Here is a 21327-nt window from a genome sequence, read left to right on the forward strand (position 1 = left end):
GGACTTAACTGCTATTAACTGCTATCTTGAGTATGGTCACCTTCAGAGTAGTTAAAATTTCAGACTTTCTGGGATTAACAGATCTGTCACCTGGGCCAACCAGTCTGCTAACCAATTTCTCCTTCACTTTAGGCCAATAGCCAGGGCACTGCTTTGGAGATTAGTAGACAATCTCTAAACATGAGTATTGGTTGGGAAAGCCGCTGTCCAGAAAAAAAAAAAAAAAAAAAAAAAAAAGCAAAAAAACAGTGGATCAAGTAAATAGCTGTATCCTGGAGTTTCATTCAACCCACCTACTGTGACAGTTCCAAAAACAAAGCAAGGTTTTGGACTGACCCTGCTCTCTCCTAAGATATGTTTGTAATCATGGTTTGAAAGTGGCCAAAGGCAAGGATATTAAAGTTTATGCATAGAACATCTTACATCAGGGCTGAACCTTGGACTCAGCAATCTAGATAAGAAATGCAGAATGAAAATTAGCCAACAAGGGTCGTGGGTGCACAGCTCTCATGGACAGACACATTAGCACACCGAGGAATAAACCATGCCAGGAATCAAATTAGAATGTGCAAAGCTTGTCAGAGTCTTCTAAAGAATGCCATTTGCTCTGCAGTTTTAAAATCATACCAAATTAACCTCTAAGTCCACATGACCTAGAGGGCTTTGCAAAACAACAACATATTTACAGCTTCAAGTAATGAAGAAGTCAAAAAAGCTCCAAAGAGAATAAGCTGAGAAAGTGAATATAAGCACAGCCAACCAATCAGTAAATGCTTCCCAGGACACACACTCACCAAGTGTATCCCCAAAGTTGGGCTGCCAGATGTTATGTTTGAATGGAAGCCAAGCCTGCATGCGAGGACACTTGCCAGACAGAGGAAAAGTTACTCTTACAGTAAAAAAAAAAATAGTCCTCCAAGATAAGTTATTTCTTTACACTTTGGGAGTATGATCACTTGGCAGATGTTTCTCCAGAGATGCTTATTTATTTTGAGAGAGAGCACATGCGTGGGCAGAGAGAGAAAGGGAGAGAAAACATCCCACTTAGTCTCCGTGCTGTCAGCACATAGCCCAGTGTGGGGCTCGATCTCAGGAACCCATGAAATCATGACCTGAGCTGAAATCAAGAGCTGGACACTTAACTGGCTGAGCCATGCAGCGACTTCCCCAGAGATTCATTTTAGACTGCTTTTCAGCTAATGGTTAAGAGCATAAGATTGTGCCAACTTACCCTGGCATCTGTGACCTTGAATTCTCTTAGGATATACTGTGGCATGTTGTACTCAGCCATGGGATCTACAACAAAGTACTGGTATCTTGCAGATCGTTCTGCGGGCCAGTATTGGTGACATTTCTCCTAAAAGGAGAGAGGATTAATGTCAAATCATACAAAGTACAAATATTATCTATCATCTATCAATCTACATATTTCTTTCTCTCATTAAAAAAGTTCAAAATTCAAGGCCATTCCAATGGCATGTGACCCATTTTCTCTTTGAAGCCATAAGTTCCCTGAGAAGAGGGAAATCATGTGGTTTAATATTTGCCCATGGTACAAAGCACAGAATTGGCATACAGAAGGTTATTAATACACATAAATTAAATTGAATACTTTGATAGTATAAGTGTCTTCATACCTACAAGTTCTCCAAATAATTACACCAGTCCTTGGATATAATGCTGGCCCTATCTATCATGCATTGCACCACCAGAGGAGACTTGCATCAGAGCATTATGGAATAATAAGAACCAGCAAGTGTGAATGGAGAAAGAAACTTCTATATTGATTTGGTCTAGTCTCCCTTGTCAGCTGAGGAAACTGAAGTCTAGGCAGTTTTAATGATTTGGCTAAATTTTGCAGTGTCAACTCTGAAGAGTCAGAATAGTCAAGTTAATTTCTTAGTTTGACATTTTTTTTTTGCTCTCTTTATGTGGTTTAAATGATGGGTTTTAGATCCATCTCTACCATTTAATTTATACAAAGAAGAAAGAAAGAAAATATCTTAAGCAAATATAGCAAAATGCTTGCATCTATTGAATTTAAGTGGTAGTTCCTTAGGTATCTCTAATACTATTTATATTATTTTATTAGAGAGAGAGAGAGAGAGAGAGAGAGAGAGAGAGAGAGCAAGCTGGGGACAGCAGAGGGAGAGAGAGAGAAAATCTTAACCAGACTCCACATCCAGTGCTGAGCCTGATGGGGGCTTGCACAACTGTGAGATCATGACCTGAGCAGAAATCAAGAGTCAGGTACTTAACCAACTGAGCCACCCAAGTGCCTCATATACTATTTTATATATTTTTCAGAATAATCATTTTCAAAAAGTAGAACTGAGATTACCAGATTATATCCTTGGAAAAACTATGTAACTATTCAACCTGGGTGGAGAATGGGCAAATAAGAATTTGCTTCACAGATGTAAGGAAGTCAAGTTCATTCCCACAGAGAAATGAGGGTACATTTGCTCATGAAACTCAAGCTTTTCCAGAATAAAAAGAAAAAAGATTGTGCTGAGAATCGGGACCTAAGTCAAACAAGGGCATCTGCTTATTTGCCCCTATGATTATGCTTCACTGGAAACAAAATACTAGATCTTTCTCCAAAACACACAAATTAAAGAACTTGATGTGGCTTTGCAAGTTAAAAACCAACAGAGTAATGAATGGCCCAGAATGTGACCAGAGAACTCTGCATTTCAAAGAAATGATGTTGGCCCTTGGGTTATTAGAATGAAATCGTCATTTCTTCATGGTGAATGTCTTATGAGAAGACACTCACTCTGCCCATCTCACGCAGCTTGGTGAGCATCACAACGATGGTGGAATTGTGTTCCCAGAGCATCCGCCAGAAGTCTTCTGTGGTCTCTGCCAAGGGCCCCTGGGTAGCAATGTAGGCTTTCTGTTGTCTGAATTATAGAGAATAAAAATAGCATGTTAAAGTAATCAGAGAACACGCAAAGGTTCACATATGATATGTAAACACCAAACCCAAGGATGAACACTGAAAACATATTATCATTGCAGTTGTAGTAAATGTCCATTAAGATTGTGTATCAAATAAGAATGTTTACTATATTTGAGGGACTTTGCAAAAGAAATTGCTTTGTTACTATTATCATGTAGGTCTTCATTATTACTTAAATTTTAGTGCAATGCTCATAGCTTGGTTTTATGTATCATACAAATCACTTAAACACTGGTATGGCTTTGCTTTGTAGAAAGGACTCTTACATAATCTATTACATTTATGAAATAAATCTTCTGTATTAACTTTTTCCACACCCAAATGGTTTCTAAAGGAAGAGTACAAAAGGCAAGAATAAAGACTCCATGACTGCTTCTTCTTACTCCTACCAAAAAACAAACAAACAAACAAACAAACAAACAAACACCAAGGGACTGAATGCTGACCTATGCATAAAGAAGATGTTTTGAATTGAGATGAAATTCATTCTGGCTTATGAAACTGGGGCACATGTAAATATCAAGGTTTTGGACTGTCAGGGGAGTAAGCGTATATACCTGTATCCATCAATAAAACTGGCATTGATGTAATCAGATCCTTCTACTCCTCGGATAGGCTGCAGGCATACCCTTGTGGATTCATATGGCATAATATTAACAAGGCGATTTTTGAATTTATTACATGGAAGATTGGCACTGATGAATCTTGAGGTGTGAGCTTTAGAGCTGGCTAGACGCTGTTGAATAGAAAAAAATAAAAAATCTGACAAAGATAATTTTAGCTTACAGTTAGACGCAATGTACCCAAGATTTCTTCTTTAGAGGAAAACTTTAGAGTAAAGCTTTTGTTTATTTTAAAGCAAAGGACTCTTCAAACTGCACTGCTTATCACTTCTACCTAATGATTCCATATAGTCTACTGACTTTTTAAGTATGTTCTGAGAGTATGATCTCTCAGTTTAAATTAGGGTACAAAAGAGCTCGAGGTATTGTTAGGAAGCAAAGGACAGAGAAAAGGGAAAGAGGAAGAAAAGTATTTTATAGTCAGACACCTGAGAAGGTCAAGTGAATCTTGTAACTTCAAAAACTTGAAAGGTTAAGAAAGTGAGGCCACTATTCAGAGACAATCCCAGAATGACTTGCTTCTGAATTACCACATCACATCCAATATCATACCTTAAATTCAAGCTCCATTCCTGTGACATTCTCTCCTGCTTCTATTTGTGTCAGCTTCTGAATGTAGGCATACAAGTTTCTAGCTGGCACTTCGGTATTTCCACAAGTCACTGCTTCTAACAGTGCATCATGGATAAAGATGTATTGGTCTTCTGTTTGAACCATGTAATTCCTCTGGGCTCTCATTAAAGTTACATGGCCATAAATATCTACAGTTTTTTCATGCTTTATTCTTTCTAACATGGCGTCTATTACAATGAAACAGCCAGTCCTGCCAACTCCCGCACTACAAGAAAAACAAAAAGAAAAGTCTAAATAAATCTACCAGGAAACAAACACATAAAAAATATTTTCATTCTTATTAACTAAATTTTAAATCCATTAATTCTTTTCAACTAGCTATTGGGATTATTTTGGAGCACTCTAAAATAAAAGGTATTATCAAGTCACCGTAACCAGAGGGGAGGGAATCAAATACCAAGTATAATTAATTTGGTTTCAAAATGTAAATCCATAATCACTATGCCCCTTGATCATGTAAAACAAAGCATACATTATTTTGAAACTGTTATTTAAAAAACACATTTAGGTTGTTTATATTAGAAGGTATTTTGTAAATTGGTTAATATCTAACTAGGCTATATCTTTTTGCAAATCTTCTCCATTTATTTCAGTTCAATTTGCGAAATAAAAACTAGAAAATCATTCAGTATGAAATATTTCATATTCTAAAATGCAGCAAGGAAGTTTTAAGATCAATTTAGTGGGAAATATATAATTAAAATATTGAACTGCTATTACACACTAAAAAAAAAAAAAAGAACAGGTAATTCTCAATGGAAATAAATTCCTAATAAAAAACAATCACTAGAGAGTACAGGCGAGTTTTTCTTCTCTTCCAGAGTTGAACATATTTTGAAATTCCAGGTGAAATTCAAGTATTCTGTGTGGGAAAATAAAAGCTTCAATCTTTGTTATTGAAGAAGCTCTGAGACATTTTTTAAACTCCATTACTTCTGGACTTATGGGTCATTTTCCAGTTGGTGGAAACGGATTCAAAGAAGAGAAGGTAAGAGAGAGCAAAACCCCAAAACAAGATATGTTGTTCCAAGGAGACAATCTAATTTACTGAACTGGATTACAGAGTCAGGTGGTTGAAACATTGGAATTTCCTCAAGTGTTGGAAAGAACACTAGCAAAATAACACATCTGTGTTCTTAAATCTCTAGGTAAGTCTTGTTTGTCTCTTAGCAAACTCTTTAGAGTGAGTCCATTTATGTGTCAAGTATGGTTGAATCCAAAACATTTTTCTCTTCTTGATCATGGATATTTACCTGGCTGGGAAACATGTAATTAACAGGAATAGGTATACACAACCACCATAGATACTAAGCAACAGTCTCCTTCATTAGCTACATGCCATGTTTCCTGTCATTTGCGTATCTATGTATTCATTTATTTGTCCATCTGTCCCTCAACATATCCTTCTCTTCATTCAATGAACAGTACTTTGTTCAGTAACATGTGGGATACAACATTAAAGATGACTTAGATCTTACTTTTAAAGAGCTCAACATCTATCAATAAGGTAAAAGGTTACTTAACTATTTATACTAATGGACAGAAAGAAAACAAACAAAAACCAGGATGTGTTGGTTTTGTGGATGATGTGGCATTTGAACCAGGACTTGAAGGACACAAAGGACGGGGAATTTAGGAGGCTAGAGTAGCAAAAGAGAAAAAAATGGCTTTTGCAGCCATATATTGGCTTTGGGAGTTACATGTGAAACTTTTCATTGGCCTAGTGAGGCACTTGTACAAGGAAGATACCAGAACTTCAAATGGATGAGTTTAGGGAGCACTAGGGTACCTGACTCAATTGAAATGGCAATTTCTCTCTAGTGCCAAGTGCCTACAAGGTGGTAAGTGAGCATTTTGTAATAAATAATACCTTTATTTATGTACTGAGCAGTACAGATCAAATCTAGCTTCCACACAAAGGCCCTCAGGTTTGTAGACTAGGTTAAGCAGGAATATGATAGGGCCACTATTTAAAAATTGCTTACTTTTTATGTCCTGTCAGACATAAAAAATGACTGTTAGTATTTAGTCAGAGAGCCTCTGGATTTTCATTCTAAGGCTGCATTCAAGGTTTAACCACAAAGTGATATGACACTGAGATGTAATGCAAAAGCTTTTGGAGACAAAGAGTCTTTGAAGTGACATTTTTTTTTAGCACACAACAATTAGAAATCTGATGCACCCAGATCCACAAAGTCCCGTTTACTTAATTTGTTCTACTAATAAAACCGGGAGATGGCAAGCTTTCCCTGATACTCTCCATTACCCCTCTCTCCCAGTCCCTAGGCAGGATTAATCACCCTCTGTTCCAGATCACCTAAGTGGTATCTCAAATGCCACTCCATTACAGTCTCAATCACATCGTATTATTAACTAGTCTGGTAGGGTCGTCATCCTCAAATCATGGAGTATATCCTGAGAGCAGGAACTAACTTTTCTGTTACCTTTTTGTGTCCTAAATTAAGCATGAAGTCGGTGCTTAATAATGTTTGTGAAATAAGAAAATAAATCAGTAATTGGCATCAGAGGCCTTACATAATGAGCAGCCCATCCATGTTCAGTAAGCCTACTGAGAAAGAAGGACCCTTCAGTCAGTGAAAGAAGCCTACATTTGACAAAGGTTCAGAATTATGCAGAGAAGGCCTGAAGACTGCTCCACAGTGCTAGGTAGGGAACAGGGAGAGAGGAAAATGCTTTGAGAGGCCTCTGTGTCTGGGTCTTCTGATCTGCCATCACAGTGCAATTAAAAGAAACTAAGTAAAACTTAACCTGGAGAAAGGGGGTAGCCCTCACATTTAGGAGGTTCTAAGAACATGAGTAATATCTTTTTTCTCTGTGTTGTTTTACTTAATTATCTTCATCCTAATTGTGCATTGTTTCTAATTGGATACAACTTCATGCAATTCTTTTTAGTGCAAACCATGCCATAAGCCTTATAACTGAGCCCTAAATAAGTCAATTCTAGACAATGGCAGGTATATTTTCCCAAAAAATGCAGCAGGGACCATTCCAAATGTCTATATTCTGGATCTATATTCTGACAAAAAGATATCTTGGGATCTTGGAAAATTGGTAGGAATAACTCCAGATTCAAACAGTAGCAACCTCTTCATGGTGGTATGGATGCAATTTCCCCAAAAAACTGAGGGAAAAATCAAATATGTGCCTGAGTCTAAATTACAAACTATGGGGGAAAAAAGACAGAAGAGAGGCTATTACTTGTGCAAAACCTATTTCTTCTCTGCCAATTCAAAATATTGTTAATTCCTCAAACTTGCGATTCATATGGAAGATAGGGAAGGAGTGGACCCTTTTAATTTATGTATTACTTCATCTTTAGAAGGAAGAGTTCTTGGGGATTTAAATGTTAGAGAGGTTTCTTAGCTTTAAGTAAGATCATGAAGTTCAACACACTTTTTCCAGATACCAATGGCTGAGTGTCCTTGAGAAAGTCATTTAAACTCTTCCCTGCTTTCCCATTTTTTTCTTAAATCGCGATAGTGATCATTAACTCTAGTTAATTACTTAGCAAGTTTTAAGGCTGAATTAAACATGCCAAGTGTTTGCAAACATAAAGGAAGACACAGTAACATTGTGGGTGCAACCTCATTTTAAAATTCTACCTCTGAAGCTGACAAAAGGAATAGATAATGTTAAAGCTGAGAAAATTGTGATACAATCACTGCAGGATCATTTAAGATTAGGCTTTCAACATCTTGCTTTAATCTACCCCCTCAAGCTGTTCTCCCCTTTCTCTTCATATTTCAAATAAATAATATCTTACATTTGAAGAACTTACTACTTTCACATATATTGTCATGGTAAATGAGATGCCAGCAAAATGCCTTCCAAACACACTGCTTGGTTCCCGGGAGGCACTCAGCAAATGTCCGTCAGTTCCCTTTTCCTTTCTATGATTTATAACATCTGGGAGCTGCCCTAAAGTCCCACATCTAATAGTAAATGGCTGAAGAGGGGCTCAATTGTAAGTTGTGAGATGTTAAACTTTAGCACAACATTCGATGGTGTTGCCACTGCTTTCTGCCAGTTGCATCAGAAAAAAAATGGTGCCCTTCTTGTGGCCCACTCCTCAACAACATCCCTTTAGTATTGTTCAACAATCCTGAACATAGGTTCCTTAAAAAGCCTTTTTTCCTTGGTTTCTGTTTAATTCCTGTAATGATAATCCTCATGCTTCTCTGGATTTTTCCATCTGTATCTCTTTCTCTAATTCACATACCTTAGCCAAATGCCAAAATGTAGATAATGTCCCCAAAGTTCTGTCCTCATTTCTCTCATTCCCCTTCATGATTCAGCAATAATCTTCAAACAGATGATTCCTAAGATGATACACTTTTCTTTGAGCATAAGTGGAGACCTATATTTCAAGCCACCCTCAAATTTCTTTAGAGATAAATAGATTCCAAGATTAATCAGCATCTTCTCTGTTCAAATCTGCTCTTCCCTCTCTCTCTTTCCTTGCTATTCAGGGCTAAAATTTAAGAATCAGTTTGGACTGTTTTCCCCTCCTTCCCTGTACAGTAATAAATTATGAATTTCTGTGCTTTCAACCCCTACAACTTTATTCAATTATCCATCCATGATGTGCTGGAGCCAGCAGAAGCCAATTGTTAAATTCTCAGAAATTTTGCATAAATGTATTAAAAATAAGGTTATACACAAAACACACTACTTCTTAATTAGTTTTCATTTATGCTCTTGAGGTGAAACTATTATATGATGATGTGCTAACTGAGCCTCTCTCCTGAGCTTTGCCTTCAGTGATGTCACGTTTGTACCTTGAAATCAGCCATGGTGGGAGGACGTACAATGAGGAAATTGGCAAATATTTCCCCACCCCCACCCCCACAGAGCTGGTTGTTACACATTGCCAGCAACTATTGACTGTCCTAACTCATCCATGCCCATCAGCCAGGGACAGACAAGAAGTTGCTCATTACTTTGTTTTTCCATCCACATTTACTACGTCCTCTCATAAGACTCTATAGGCTAATATTTAAGGAGTGCCCACCATGTGCTAAGACATCAGGGAAGTGGTGAGCAAAGTCAACAAGATCTTCTACTCATGGAGATTATGGTTTACTAGGAGAATTAGATAGTAAGTGATCATATGAATAAATATACAATTATAAATGTCCAACAACTGCTATGAAGTAAATGTACAGCATGCTGGCCAAGTACTGTTGAGGAAATGTCATTTAAACTGACACCTGTTATGGGGCACCTGGGTGACTCATTCAGTTAAGCGTCCAACTCTTGATTTTGGCTCAGATCATGGTTTGTCATAGTTCATAAGAGCCCTGAAACCCAGCATGGGATTCTATCTCCCCTCCACCACTCCTTGCTTGCGTGCTTGCCTCTCTCTCAAAATAAGTAAATAAACATTCAAAACCAAACAAACAAACAAAACCAAAACAAAAACAAACTGATGTCTGTTATGGACTGAATTGGGTCCCCTCAAAATCCATATGTTGAAGTCTTAACCCCCAATGTGACTGTATTTATGATAATGTTTTTAGGGATGTAATTAAGGTCATAATGGTGTGGCCTTTGCCAAGCAGGACTGGTATCTTTATAAGAATGAGAAGAGACACCAGAGAACTATAAACAAACAAAACAGTTATTTTAAAGAATTGCTGTTAGTACAGTTATGTATTTGATAAAAATGTTATAAACAACCTTAAAATGTAAAATAAATATGTAGCACCTGTCCTTTTTCCCCTCACTGCCTTCCAGCCACCTTGGCTTTCATTTAGTTAACTCAAATAGGCTAAGCTATTTTCTGTTCCAGGAACTTTTCTTGGGATATTCTCTCCTAGAAAACTTATCCATCCTTCTTCACTCAGCAAACCATTCCTTGTCCTTTTAGGTATTATGTGAGTCTGCTAGGGCTGGTGCCTTAAACAACAGGAATTTATTTTCCAATGGTTCAGGAGGCCAAAAGTCCAAGATTAAGGTGCCATCAGGGTTGGTTTCTGGTGAGACCTCTCTTCTTGGCTTAGGATGGCAGGCTTTTATCTGTGACTTCACATGGTCTTTTCCCTGTACCTGTGCACAGAGAGAGCGCTCCACCTCCAAATATAGTCACATTACAAGGGGGTCGGTTAAGACTTCAATAGACCTATTTTGAAGCGACACAATTCAGTCCATAATAGGTATCAACTTAAATCAATATAAATTCCTCAAAACTGCTCTGCCAGAACACTATACATTTACCTCACATCAGTTGTTGAGATTTATAATTACATATGTATTCATATGATTATTTACTATCTAATTTTCCTGCTAAACTGTAATCTCCATGAGGAAAGGATCCTGTTGGTTTTGCTCACTACTTCCCTGATGCCTCAGCACGTGGTGGGCAATCAGTAAATATTTATGGCATAATAGCTTCATCGACTCTTGAGTTCTTTATTTTGATACATCCATTAGTTTGTCGGAATACATCCTTAAATGTATTATGCAAAGTGTGCATGGGTAGTATTATTCCTGATGACTTGTATATCTGAGAATGTTTGTCTATTTGCCTTTACCTAGTTGAAACTGCATGGCTCTCAGGCAATTACTTTTATTATAAGAGTAATAGATTTCCCCAGCTCCAGGAAAATTAAACATATTTAATGCTTTCTCAGCCTTTGCTTATGTAGGCCCTTCCTTCTCTTTATTAGGTCTACCTGTTGATATCTAGCTTCCTCTAAGAATCCTCTCACCTGCTGCATCCTTGACCAAGACTCTTCCCTGGTTTACTCCTCCTTGGATATCTATGGAAATTTATCTCTATCAGCAACCACCTTACCTCAGTTTTGTTTCCTGGTTATTATTTTTGTACCAGTTGACAGTCTCCTTGAGGGGAAGAACAACAACTTCCTTGTCTCTACCATGTTTGACAATATCTCATAGTAATTTCCATGCCAGGGAAACAGGAAGTGCTCAACTTAAGTTTTAAAAATAGAAGTTTAAAAATACAAAGACATTTCTTCTGTATCAATGACATATACAGGAACATTCCTCAAAGCCCCTGGCATGGGAATATTACTTTTATATGTGTTTACAAAGATAAAGGGGATTCTTAAAATTTGATGAGATGGAAACATCCTGTGTTTATGCTCTACTCCACTTGCTCAGAAATAACAACCTCAGGCACCACTTTTTTTCTTAAGAAACTGAACGCTGAAAATTCAGAGCTTTTAGAAGTATGCCAGTCTACTTTTGTTTGAATTTCCAAGTTCCCCCAACAGAACATATTTTACTTCCTTCTCCAATTTGCTCTGTTTTTCACCCATCAGTATCTGAGTGCAATGCACCTCTCAAAATGAAGGATTGTAGTTCTAAAAGCAAATGCATTTTTCTTTGATCCTGAAAAACTCAGCTCCCCACAGCAGCAATAATGACGGAACCCTATTTAGTGCTGTTTGTTTTTCATCATTTCAACAGCCTTCAACCTGAAACATGATAAGAACAGCAAAACTGATAAACCACCCTTATTTTTATCTGCTTTCTGTCAGAGTAGTTGCCAAGCATAGAGACAGATTTTTCTAAATATCTTTTAAAAAAGTGCATAACCCCATGCTTCAGGCTGAGGCCAGCACAATTCAGTACATTTATTATGTTACAGAACATTCCAGCAAAAAGGGAAGAGGACAGCACTGTTAAATCAAGTCTAGCATTAGGTTGGTCCCTCTTTCTCCTGAAGTAAATCCAACATTCTAAGTTATCTTCCATTGAGGACAATGATTCCACCAAAGCAAACCAAATTATTGACAAATTTTGCCTTGAGAACAACAATAGAAACAACAACAACAACAACAACAGAAAAACGGTGTCAGTCAGTGGTAGACATTCCAGTGTTTACAAGCTGAAGACTATGCAATCCATTGAACAAGTACGCCTACCAGGAAATTGTTATTACTTCAACATTATCATTCAGCCAGTTACAACATTTGTTTTCAATTTCTAAAAACATGATTGAGTTAGTCCCATGAGTTGAAATATGCTTAATGTCCCGTGATGCGATACGGTAGTAATGTGCAAAAGGAAAACATTAAGAGGCATAAGGGGGCTGTTTTGTACTAAAATCATTCTGGGGATTTGCTTAAAAGTTGGCTTTTCTGATTAATCTGGTGGAGTGTTAATGCTGACCCTTTACTGAAACTTCAATGATCTGGCAAAAAAAAGACCATAGAATCAGGAGATTTTACAGATCATTTAGTTGGGAGCAAAGACAGTAAAATATGAACCAAAAATCTTGGTGAGCATTTTGTACATATATCAGCTCATAATCTGACTGGATATTACAGTTCAGTTGCAACAGAAATGGCATTTACAAATGGCAAATATACAAAATAGGACACCTATGAGAATGGATTGAGTTTTATGACTGAGGTTTACAAGATTAATCAGATGACTACCCTGATAAAACTGTGATGTGATCGTGATATGGCTGTCATTTTATTTTTATTTTTTTTAATGTTTATTTGTTTTGAGGGACACGGAGAGACAGAATGCAAGCAGGGGAGGCGCAGAGAGAGGGAGACACAGAATCCGAAGCAGGCTCCAGGCTCTGAGCTGTCAGCACAGAGCCTGATGCAGGGCTCAAACTCATGAACCACATGATCATGACCTGAGCTGATGTTGGACACTTAACTGACTGAGCCACCCAGGAGCCCCTGATATGGCTGTCACTTTAAAAATCTTCTTTCTTTTTTTTTTTTTTTTTTTTTTTTGTTAAAACTTAGCATGCAACTTAACACTGAATTATACTGGACACCTCTAGAATATTTAGTGCTCTCTACAAAACAATGACCCATGAGTATTTTAGTATCATGGCCTCTGGCATCTCTTTTACCTAGAATGACCAGATAAATTATACCAATTTCTTTGACATAAATATTCATCTACTTAATTTACTTTTATATAGTATAAAATAAAAATTAAATATTTTGAAAAATTGTGAATTAAATTTACCCATGCCATTAGACACAGACTAAAAGCCTAGGTAATATAGTTATTTCAGGGGACAATTTTGTAGTGTTCATTAAAATTTTAAGTGCACATATTCTCTGATGCAGCACCTCCATTTCTAGAAATCTGTCACATATCCATAGAGAATCTTAGAAAGGGATTTTCATTGTAGCATTATTTGAAATAGGTTAATTGGATAAAACAATTACTATGACAAGGAAATGGTTAAACTATAATACATAAATACCAGGAATACCAGTTAAAAGAATGAGGTAAACCCAGAGATTGACAAAAAGAAAAGTTGCCCAAGACACTGTCGAATAGATACATTATGATGCCACTTACATTTTTTAAAAAGACCATACAACAAGATTATATATTTTTATATGCATACATGTTTATGGATAGGATTTATCTGCAAAGATATACAAATTATAACAACAGTTACCTCTTAGTGGAGGATGGGAGTAAGGGGATACTTTCACTTTAGTTGAAGTGTTCAAAAAATTTTGTTTCTAATGCAAGAACAACAAAATCATACCACAATGGAACTAAAAAGAAATATAGAATAATGAATAAAAGTTACCATTATAAAGATATGAAAGATCAATATACCATTGAGTCCCCACAGAGATAGAGAAGATGGAACCCTGTGCACTCTAGTGTGGGAATATTGACCAGAGATGGATTCTTAGGAGAAGTCTGGGCAATGTTGGCAGCTACTTACAGCTGAGACTTGCATAGGGAAGAGGATGCTTAGTAAAGAGTTAGAATAAGCAAAAGTTAGGATGAGACAACCCCAAAAAACCTGACCACTCTGGAAAGAAAAAGTCCATTGCACTCTTGGGTGGCATCCTCTGGTGATCAAAAGTTCATATGTCATCAACAGAGAAGCAGCAGAACCTAAGCCCAGAAAAACTGACATGATAAAGATCTTAGTCTAGAATATTGAGAGGACAAGGATGACCTTCCCAGATCATATTTTCTCCAGACATTTTATTTTTCCATGATGGCCTGAAGGAGGCTTCTTAAAAAGAATAAGTCAACAAAAAACAAAATACACATGGGCCTAATCGGATTTTCTCTTTCAATTATGTTGACTCAAACAAAATCTTCCAAAAACGTCTGTGTGATTTTGGCTCTGTCTCAATATTATCTGCCAAGCACATTTCCTATTATTCTTAAAATGTGGTGCTCAAGATAAATTAGAAGGCTAATATGTTTATATAAAGAACACCTGAATATGCCATAGCAGGTCTTATTTTACAGATGGATAGAGGAGGCCATCAGGCACAGAGAGAAACTGACTCAGCTGGCCTGGTAATTGGTAATTGACTCTAAATTGAATAAGGTCAATTGAATGATGCGATAGAAGTACATGGAACTCTATCATTTTCACAGATATTTTCTTTGTAAATGGCCTATCAGTTCAGTTCATATTCTAAATTCTTTTCATAATGACACTAAATTATCTACATTTTGAAAGTGGATACAACCATTAACCAGGCCTGCCAAGTAAAGCTGCACAGGTTGTGTACTGTGCAACCCAAAGAAAGTAACAATCATGTCAACTACAATGTATATAACCTGTTCAATGCAGGCAGCAGGCTCACCATAGCAACATAAATGCCATTATTCCTGACTCAGTTTAAGCAGAGTCAAAGAGAAGAAACAGCAATGGGAAGGAATTTGGAAGATATCAAACTTTAGCAACTGAATTTTGGCAACTTTATTTCAGTCATTTTGGGAAGCATATCAATGTTTTCCCACAAGGGCAAGATTTTGAGGTTTTTTTGTCTTTGCTTTACAAAGATGCTATTATGTTCATTTAAACATAAATGATCCAATGGTATTGAAGGCTCTAAATCAGGGGTTATAAACTGGTATCTCTGTGTTTCGTCTGGCCCTTTTGTTTAGGTCCTTTTGTTTGATTCCCACGAGTTTTTGTTAAGGCAGTAAGAATTTCAGGCTTGCTACAATCTACCTACTGTCTTAGACAGGGCCTCCTTCTTTGTATCACCCCACAGGCCTCCAGCAGGCCTTTGTGTTGGTGTCCCCATGGGTCTGATCTGGCTTCTTAAACTCACAGGTTTCTGAATTAATGGGTAAGTACTTCTTTTTGCCTCTTCTAGCTTGTCTGCCTACTTCGATTTTTCAAAGGAGGAAATGGAGACCTAGCCAGGGTTAAGAATTTGACCAAGATCATGTGGCTGTTAGAGCAGAGCTGAGAGCTGAGGCTTTGGTCTGTATCTCCTCTTTCCCAGACTTATGCCCTCAGCAGTGGAGTTTCACTGGAAACAGATGACAGTTTTCCTTAGAGCTCTCAGATGGACCCTAGGTCCATGATTCTGTAATTGAGGCTGCAAGAATGTTGGTCTAAAAGATACATGTTGTATTTGTTACTGTACTTTATTCATGAAACATTAGATCCTCCAGTCTATTCAACTGGCCAAAGAGAAATACATTAGGTGGCTTTTGAAGCACTGTAAAAATAGATCTTTGTGTACCTGGCTATGTATACTAGTTATACTGATGTCAGCTCTGTTTCAGTAAGCATAGTATTCATACACGGAGACTATTTCATTAATGAAAACTAGTACTAAGTGTATTCAGAATGACATACTAGTCATGTTTAAGGGTGGAGGTAGAGAGGGCAGGGTTTGCCTCTCATGCAGAGTAATAGTAGAAGATGGAGAACACAGTCACAAGACTGTAACATCAAAAAGATAAAAATATGCAATAAGTCAATTTAATAAATGCAAAAGGAGAGATTCCTCTTCTATGTATCCATCACCATGCACTGTACCACCGGGCATTTATGCATTATCTGTCCATCAAAGTGGTCTTCACACATCTGTTGAAAAAACAGATTTCCTGGGTTCTGCCCTGAGATTTCAGTTCTGTAGGTGTGGAGGAGAACCCAAAATTGTGCATTTCCATCCAGCTCCAAAGTCTTGCTGCTGCTGGTAGTCCATGGGCCATAGCGATATAGAAATACTACTCTTGACATATTTTTATAAGTAAATGGGGGCAAAAAATGTATCAAATATGCTAATTATCTATGCTTGTGTGTATACATATATATACATATACATATATACATATATACGTGTGTGTGTATATATATATATATATATATATATACACAAAGGTATACACAAGCATGCATGTATACACAAACATGTGTATACACACACACACACACACACACACACACACACATATAATACCTTTAAAAATATTTGTCTCTTATTCACATTGGTTTTTTGACCTAACCACCTTAAAATTTCAATGTAAAAGGGCAACTGCAAAGTCTGTTTTCAAAAAGTAAGGTTTATTTTTTAAGACCAAAATAGTTTACTATCTCTAGATACCTGCACATATATAGAATTATCTTGTAATAAAACTCAGATGCCAGAAGCCCACCTTGCAAGTTTTCTTTGTGAAAAGCAACCTCAATGGGAGCAAATCAGATACCGTGTAATTAGACCCCAAAGTATTTTTCCAAAGACAGAAAGAAATATATCCAAGCAACAGGACCCTGATTGGAAAGACACAATATGAAGATAAGAGAACTATTTTTAACCTTCATTTTATGACTGGGGGCAGAGTAAAATAGTTTGAAATAGAAAGTTTTCATGCTGATTACATGAAATCAAAATACATACTCTTCAAAGGCAGCCAACATTTAAAAAAAAAAAGTGCAGCCTAGTTTATGTGGTGAATTTCAGTGTTCTTTCAGTCTGGGATTATTTCAAAATATGTTTCAGGTACAGCTGGGAAAATTCAGTGATACCCCTGTCCAGATCTCAGTTATTAGGTTATAAAAATATTTTCATATTTCCTGCAGATGTCTAGATTCCTTTCTTTGTTAGTAATTTTAATTCAGAACACATTATTGACAGCTGTTTGTTCTGATAGAACCTAATTGCTCTTTTACCAGACTCAGCTGCAAGCAGGCTGATTTCCTTCCCCTTATAGAGTATATTACACATAAACACAGGCAGGAAAAAAAAATAATCAATTAACTAAATACGTGTGTATAAAATGATTCATTGAGAGCACTGATCAAGTAATATATCTAACTGCAACACAGGTCAAAGGAAATTACAGCACTTACCATTTAGAACATTAATTATATGGAAATATTCATAAGCATTAAAATATGTAGATGATGAGTGGCAGCATCTGAGAATATGCCCTTTACTGATCAGTATGGAAGTTTTGACCTGCTCTGTTTGCATCCTGGGTGAGCTCAACCTTCCTTGAGCAATCTGGTGTTTCCTGCTCCTGGGAAGTCACCATATTGATGCCAAATTTAGTGCAGACACCTAATGGGCACAGCTCACTGCAGCTCAGAACTCCTGGGCTCAAGCTATCCTCCTGCTGCAGCCTCCCCCGTAAATGGGACTATGGGCATGTGCTGCTGTAAGGGGCTGAAAATTTACCCTTTTATTAAAGAAACTTCTAAATTACTACACTTGAGTAACTGACAGGGCATTTAATCTCCTGAAGAATTAACTCAATAATATCTGACATACCACGTGCACAGAACCTGAAATGCCTGCCATATCCAAGAGCAGTGAGAAGGAATCTGACACACTGTGGGATTGTTTTGCTGCGTACCAGCTCTTCCTTGCTCTCCAATCATGGCTACAGGTGAGCTGCTTTCCCCAACTTTACAGGAAGAGGAGTACAAATTCACTGATGTCAAAGCTACTTCCTCCGGAAGATTCTCTCCAAAGGCAACGAGTCATTTTAGCAGCTCCCCAGGAGATACAGTAACAGCTTGGCAATGTTCATTCTATCACATGCCTGGACAACCTCGCTCATGGAGTCTGGGCCAATTTTGGGACCCCAAGCTGCCTTCCTTAGTGGACTGGAACCCTCCAATGAGGGGTAAACCCAGGGCTGGATTCAGCAGAGGCCATATGAGCAGCAATAATACTGCATATGAGGAGAGCAATAGCTCGTTTTATTTCCTGCCAGTGTGTTCTGGAAGTAGAGGGAATGTGGTGATCAGGGATGAGCAAACTGCTCCTTAATAAGGAACCCATTCAAGGAAAATAAACTTTTTCTTAACATCAGGGACACTATATGGTGCTTCCCTTTCTGGGGGCACTAAGTGCTTCTTTTTGCAGACTTAATCTACCTCATATAGGGAGGAAGATATTGGGAATGGGATGCTTATTATCCTAATAATTCTCAGGGTTGCAGCATACATTTCCATTAATACCAGGCATAATGGTAATTAGAATGCAAGCCCTAGACTCAACATTTACAAAGCCTCACATATAATGAATGTAAAGTATTCTACAGGGTTTGGTGCCCACAAAATCTGGTCCCTAGCTTACTTCCAGCCTCTCCACTAACCAAGTAACAATAAGAACCATTTTATCTGGCATTTTAAGAATAACGCTACTGCCCTTTTAATATGTTTTTTTACCTATACAACACAGATTATACTGTTTAGAATTCTTGTGTGGCTTTGCTCCTGGTATTGTTTTGGATTATGACACTTCCGCTCATGTTTACTTATCCATCAAATATTTATTGAATGTCTTTTTCATGTGTGACATAGATAGGGGAAAAAGATGTAATGGTGAACTCCAAGATACCATTTCTGCCCTTATATCTCTAATGGTTGGATGTTACAGTCCAGGGAAGAAATTCAGTTTTTGCCTGTGGAAGTTACTAGTCACTACACTTAAGAAGTCCATTTTTTTTTTTCTTAAGAGTTCACTAGAAGACACAAAAAATAGAAAAAAGATTCCATGCTCCTGGATAGGAAGAACAAATATTGTTAAAATGCCATTACTGATTAAAATAATTTAAACATAATTAAAGTATTGGCTGAGTTGGTGAAATGGACTATTTTGTTTCACATAAGTTGACAAGGAAAGCAGTGATGTGATATGCTTATTTTATGAGTCAGTTTGGCAAGTGGAAAGAGCATGGACTTTACAGATTCAACATCTGGCTCTTCCACCTGCTAGCTGTGTGGTGTTAGGTCATTTATTTATCCTCCCTGAGCCTCAGTTTGCTCATCTATAAAATCTAAACCCATTTCTAAAGGTTGCCATAAGGCTATTGTTGGAAAAATGCCTTTTAATTAATATGTTCTTGATAAATATTAATTCCCTCACTCTGTTTTTTCTATGAATTAAGGACCTAGAGTTTAATATTTATTTCAGTTGGTTAATGGCAGAGTAGATAATGAAACTTTTCTATTCTTGTATGGTTTATTTTAAAGAGTTATACTAATGAATTCAAAAAATTAACATTCAATTTTATATCCTGATTTCTATTCTCTCAGGAAAAAAAATGTCATACATAAGTGAATCAGATTTTAGACTTGAAAGGGATATTAGAGATGATCTAATCCAGTGGTTCTCAAAGTGCTGCCCCATGACCACTATAGCATCATTTGGGAATTTGTTAGGAAAGACGGTTTTGGGGCCCCATCTTGACCTACAGAATCAGATATTTTGGAGGTGGTGTAAAACAACCCGAGTTTCATAAGCCCATCAGGTGATTCTGATACATGATGAAGTTTGAGAACTACCTCTGAGCTAATCCCTTAAATTTTACAGATGGAGAGACGGAGTACTAGACAACCATTCACAGGGACTGAAATTCAGGTGCGGTGCTTTGCTTATGGGGAAGTTCTCTTTTCTTTCCCTTATCTCAAGTAATGATTATTGTTTGTTCTATTGTTCTTTTCCATATGCATATACATATCTATATGTATTTTTGTATCTGATCTCCACTTCACCAATTTAAAAACTAGCCCCACTCTCCCTTTTCTGCACCAGGTTTGCTAAAAGCTAGGGGGCTATTCTCTAGGATGTCTGTGCTCTTTTGTGATGTCATGGTGTTTATTACAACTATATTCCATATGTATATATATATATATATATATACACACACACACACACACACACACACACACACACACCATATATACTCAATAAATAAGTATGAAAGAAACTGATGAGATATGCTTACAAAATAAAAGTTGCTTCTGTGAATCCTAAGTTAACTGCTTTCGAATGACTTACTAAAAGTAAGTAATTTGTGCCCCATCACTCACCCACAGTACTGTTGAATTATGTACAAGACAACTGTAAATAAATGGAAAATGTTTGATAAAAATCTAGTAGGATTCTATACTTCAGTTGCTTCAAAACCATTAAGTTGTTTGTCTTTATCAAATGCAGTAAACTGCTAATTCTAGGTCATAGTCAAAGGAGAGTTCTTAGCCCTAAATTTAAAAACTAATGAATATACAATTAAACATTTGAAGTTAATTTTAACTGTATACATAATTTTTCAGGGTTCTTTGCTTTAACCAAAGTTTTCTCTAAATGTTCAAGTCTCAATGCATACATTAAGGATTTTTTGAATAGCCTTAAATATTTTAGGTATCTTCATATATGTTGTTACAAGCTTTTTAAGAGAGATGCCACACTTGGAGTCTAGAGCTCTACACAGTGTGTTAATTTTTTTTAAATGTTTATTTATTTTTGAGGACAGACAGAGAGAGTGAGAGTTGGGGGGGCATGCAGAGATAAAGGAAAACACAGAATCCCATGCAATCTCAAGACTCTGAGCCATCAGCACAGAGCCCAATGTGGGGCTCAAACTCATGAGCTGTGAGATCATGACCTGAGCCGAAGTCAGACGCTCAACCCACTGAACCACCCAGGCACCCCTACACAGTGTAGTTTAAATAAGTATTTATTGATTTTATATATTTATAAACTTGAGTGTTGCTGATTTATTAACTAATTACTCTTAGTAGATCATTGTTCTGTTTTATCACTGTTAGCCAAACTACCTTTTATGATAGCACCTCCTAGAGTTCTTTTAGAAATTGCAAGGGGGAATGATTGAGCAATTACACTATTAGGTACTTACTGAAAGGATACAAAAATATTAATTGAAAGGGATACATACACCCCAATGTTTGTAGCAGCATGATCTACAATAGCCAAATCATTGAAACAGCCCAAGCGTCCATTAACTGATGAATGGATAAAGAAGATGTGGAATATATTCCACACATTGAAATATTACTCAGACATAAAAAGAATGAAATTGTGCCATTTGCAATGACATGGA

General features: G+C 37.0%; 1 protein-coding gene across 34 annotated transcripts in view; it reads right to left on the reverse strand.

The window, feature by feature from the left end:
* PTPRD (protein tyrosine phosphatase receptor type D) overlaps nucleotides 1-21327 on the reverse strand; it is a 1374111-nt gene that overhangs the window by 10507 nt on the left and 1342277 nt on the right. For all 34 annotated transcript variants that reach the window (XM_053907924.1, XM_053907923.1, XM_053907918.1 and 31 more), the window contains 4 exons: nucleotides 4141-4426; nucleotides 3523-3701; nucleotides 2780-2906; nucleotides 1232-1357 (listed from right to left, as the gene is read on the reverse strand). In XM_053907924.1, the coding sequence (XP_053763899.1) occupies nucleotides 1232-1357; nucleotides 2780-2906; nucleotides 3523-3701; nucleotides 4141-4426 (718 nt within the window). The remainder of the gene's footprint in view (nucleotides 1-1231; nucleotides 1358-2779; nucleotides 2907-3522; nucleotides 3702-4140; nucleotides 4427-21327) is intronic.

This window comes from Panthera pardus, unplaced genomic scaffold (genome assembly GCF_024362965.1).
Source record: "Panthera pardus isolate Hobbes unplaced genomic scaffold, ASM2436296v1 HiC_scaffold_20, whole genome shotgun sequence".
NCBI lineage: Eukaryota > Metazoa > Chordata > Mammalia > Carnivora > Felidae > Panthera > Panthera pardus.